General features: G+C 63.5%; 2 protein-coding genes across 2 annotated transcripts in view; both read left to right on the forward strand.

Annotated features, from left to right (window-relative positions):
- Positions 1 to 201, forward strand: part of LOC121102556 (zinc finger protein ZIC 3-like) — a 1,568-nt gene extending 1,367 nt beyond the window's left edge. The window contains 1 exon segment of the mRNA XM_040629782.1: positions 23 to 201. Within this exon segment, the coding sequence (XP_040485716.1) occupies positions 23 to 201 (179 nt within the window).
- Positions 202 to 782: 581 nt separating this feature from the next.
- On the forward strand, positions 783 to 3,113 carry LOC121102743 (zinc finger protein ZIC 3; the record flags this gene model as incomplete). The annotated part of the gene is made up of 2 exons (XM_040630485.1): positions 783 to 1,839; positions 2,962 to 3,113. Coding segments are annotated over exons 1-2 (1,209 nt in total), but the record flags the coding sequence as incomplete, so codon positions are not given.
- Between the last annotated feature and the right edge of the window lies 1 nt (position 3,114).

Raw genomic sequence — 3,114 nt, forward strand, 5'->3', positions numbered from 1 at the left:
CCGCCGCCGCCTCACCTGCCAGGCGCCCGGCCACGGCCCAATCAGCAGCGGTCGCTCGGCTGCGGCTGCCATGTTCCCCGCGCCGCGCTGCCAATCAGTGTGGCGGCGGCCAATGGGCTGCAGGGCCGGGGGTCAGGTGACCGCAGGCCAGCTGGCTCCCCATTGGCGCGCGCTGCGCGGCCTCCCGCTCGGTTTATGTGAGAGGAGTGAGTGATTGACTTTATCAGTCCAAGGACATTACTCTGGAGGCGAAGAGGCTGGGACTCGCGCGGCGAGCGGCGAGGACCGAGCCTGCCTCCAGCCCGCTGCCTGCCCGCCGGCCACGAGCCGGCTCTGCTACTAAGTGCAGCCCAGCCGGGAGGCCCGTGCCGAGGGAGCCTCCTGGCCCCGCGGTGCTGCGCTCTCGGGGAGAGGAGGGGTGCTCGGGACCGGATTGGCCAACTCCGCCCTCCACTTATTATTTTGCTTATTTTTCTTTGTGCGCGCCTGTTAGTTTGTTAAACCAGATTTAGTCCCAGAGTCTTTTCTCCTCCCTTCTCCCCGCTCCTTCTTCCCCCCCCCCCCCCCCCTCCTGCTCCTCTACTTCCCCTCCTCCCTCCTATCCCTCTGCAGGAGACTCTCACAACGACGGAAAGTTGCAGCCCCTGGCACCGCCTTGGGGGTCTCTCGGCAGTGTTCAACCGCCGCCACCCCTCGCCGACTACGGCACTTCGGAGATCTCCTCCTTCGCCCGCACCCTCGCTCAATTCAGCGGTATCGCCTGTGCCCAGAACGCCCCACCCATGACGATGCTCCTGGACGGAGGCCCGCAGTTCCCTGGGCTGGGAGTGGGCAGCTTCGGCGCGCCGCGCCACCACGAGATGTCCAACCGCGAGCCGGCGGGCATGGGGCTGAATCCCTTCGGGGATTCGCCCCACGCCGCCGCTGCCGCTGCCGCCGCCGCCTTCAAGCTGAGCCCCGCCGCGGCTCACGATCTGTCTTCGGGCCAGAGCTCTGCGTTCACGCCGCAGGGCTCGGGTTACGCCAACGCCCTGGGCCATCATCACCACCACCATCACCACCATCACCACGCCAGCCAGGTGCCCAGCTACGGCGGTGCCGCCTCCGCCGCCTTCAACTCCACGCGCGACTTTCTGTTCCGCCAGCGCGGCTCCGGGCTCGGCGAGGCGGCCTCGGGTGGCGGGCAGCACGGGCTCTTTGCCGGCTCGGCGAGCAGCCTGCACGCTCCAGCTGGCATTCCCGAGCCTCCCGGCTACCTGCTCTTCCCCGGGCTGCATGAGCAGGGTGCCGGGCACCCGTCCCCCACAGGGCACGTGGACAACAACCAGGTCCACCTGGGGCTGCGCGGGGAGCTGTTCGGCCGCGCCGACCCGTACCGCCCGGTGGGCAGCCCGCGCACGGACCCCTACACGGCCGGCGCGCAGTTCCCTAACTACAGCCCCATGAACATGAACATGGGCGTGAACGTGGCGGCCCACCACGGGCCCGGCGCCTTCTTCCGTTATATGCGGCAGCCCATCAAACAGGAGCTGTCGTGCAAGTGGATCGACGAGGCTCAGCTGAGCCGGCCCAAGAAGAGCTGCGACCGGACCTTCAGCACCATGCACGAGCTGGTGACACATGTCACCATGGAGCATGTGGGGGGCCCGGAGCAGAACAACCACGTCTGCTACTGGGAGGAGTGCCCTCGCGAGGGCAAGTCCTTCAAAGCGAAGTACAAACTGGTCAACCACATTCGAGTGCACACGGGCGAGAAACCCTTCCCCTGCCCCTTCCCGGGCTGCGGGAAGATCTTTGCCCGCTCCGAGAACCTCAAGATCCACAAGAGGACCCACACAGGTAAGGGGGAAGGCAGGCGGGCGCGGGATTCACCGCGGCACCGCGCCACGAAGCCGACCTGCAGCGAGAGGGAGAGGGGTGGCGACCAAAGAGAGGGGCGGCGCCCCGCCGGGGCCGTACGGGAGAGAAGCGCTGTCAGTGTCCCTCCACCCCTCGCCCTCCCCGCCCCGCGGCGCTTTTGCCCAGTTCTAACTTCCCGGGCAGACGGCTCCGCGGTCTCAGGAACTAATTGGAACCTTCTCGCGCCCAGGAACAAACTGGCGCCGCCTCTTTTTGTCTCTCTTTTCTGGGTTACTAGGAAGGGACTCCGAATGTGATGAGAGCGGATTGCTTACAAGCGACTTAGCTCTCGGCACACATTCGGGGAAGGCAACCATAGAAATGCTAATGGAAACTAACTTTCGGTTACTTCCGCTCTTTTTTACCCTTGATTGGCACATCTCCTAATTAAATGACTGATACTTTTGTCAAACTATTTTTATTTGGAGTTCCAGGTTCAATTCAGCCCTTCGGGAGGAAAGCTAAAGTAGAAAAGGCACCTCAGTTTCGTGGCTTGTTCCGAACATCTTGTAAAAACTGTCCGGAGCCCCTGGGTTTATGTAGTTTTCTCTTTTCGAACGTTAAGCACGACGACCCATGCTTTTTAGTACTGGGTTTAGCAAAAGCGCCGCATTTCAAAGAGGCGAATTAAAAGGTACAAAGAAGGGACTGAACGTGATTGTCCCGTCCCCAGTCCATTGTCCCGCCCGGGCTGGGTTACGTCGCCGAGGTAGCGGCGGAGCGTGGCCACGCGTTGGGGGCCCTGGGCCGGGTGGGATGGAAGCACAAGTTAGGGGAAACTTTGGAGGAGCCAGAGGTTTCCCCATCCTGCGCGAGAACAAAGGGACGCGCAGGTTCAGGGGCCGGCCCTGCCCCACCCCCGCCCCGACCACCACTTCCCAGCCCAGCGGGCTCAACCGGCGCTCTCCATTTTTCTCCAGGGAAACGAGATGCCACAGCCGCCCCCAAGTCGGCGCTCCCTCTCCGGCCAGACCGCCGGGCGCTCCGTCTCCCGCTACTGGGCCCTAGGAAGCCCCGGGCCCTGACCATATTTTCCCCTCTCTGCGTTTTTGCCTCTTGCAGGTGAGAAACCGTTCAAATGTGAATTCGAAGGCTGCGACAGACGCTTCGCCAACAGCAGCGACCGCAAGAAGCACATGCATGTGCACACCTCGGACAAGCCCTATATCTGCAAAGTGTGCGACAAGTCCTACACGCACCCGAGCTCCCTGCGCA

The sequence above is a fragment of the Ursus maritimus genome (assembly GCF_017311325.1).
Source record: "Ursus maritimus isolate PB19 chromosome X unlocalized genomic scaffold, ASM1731132v1 scaffold_X1, whole genome shotgun sequence".
Lineage (NCBI taxonomy): Eukaryota > Metazoa > Chordata > Mammalia > Carnivora > Ursidae > Ursus > Ursus maritimus.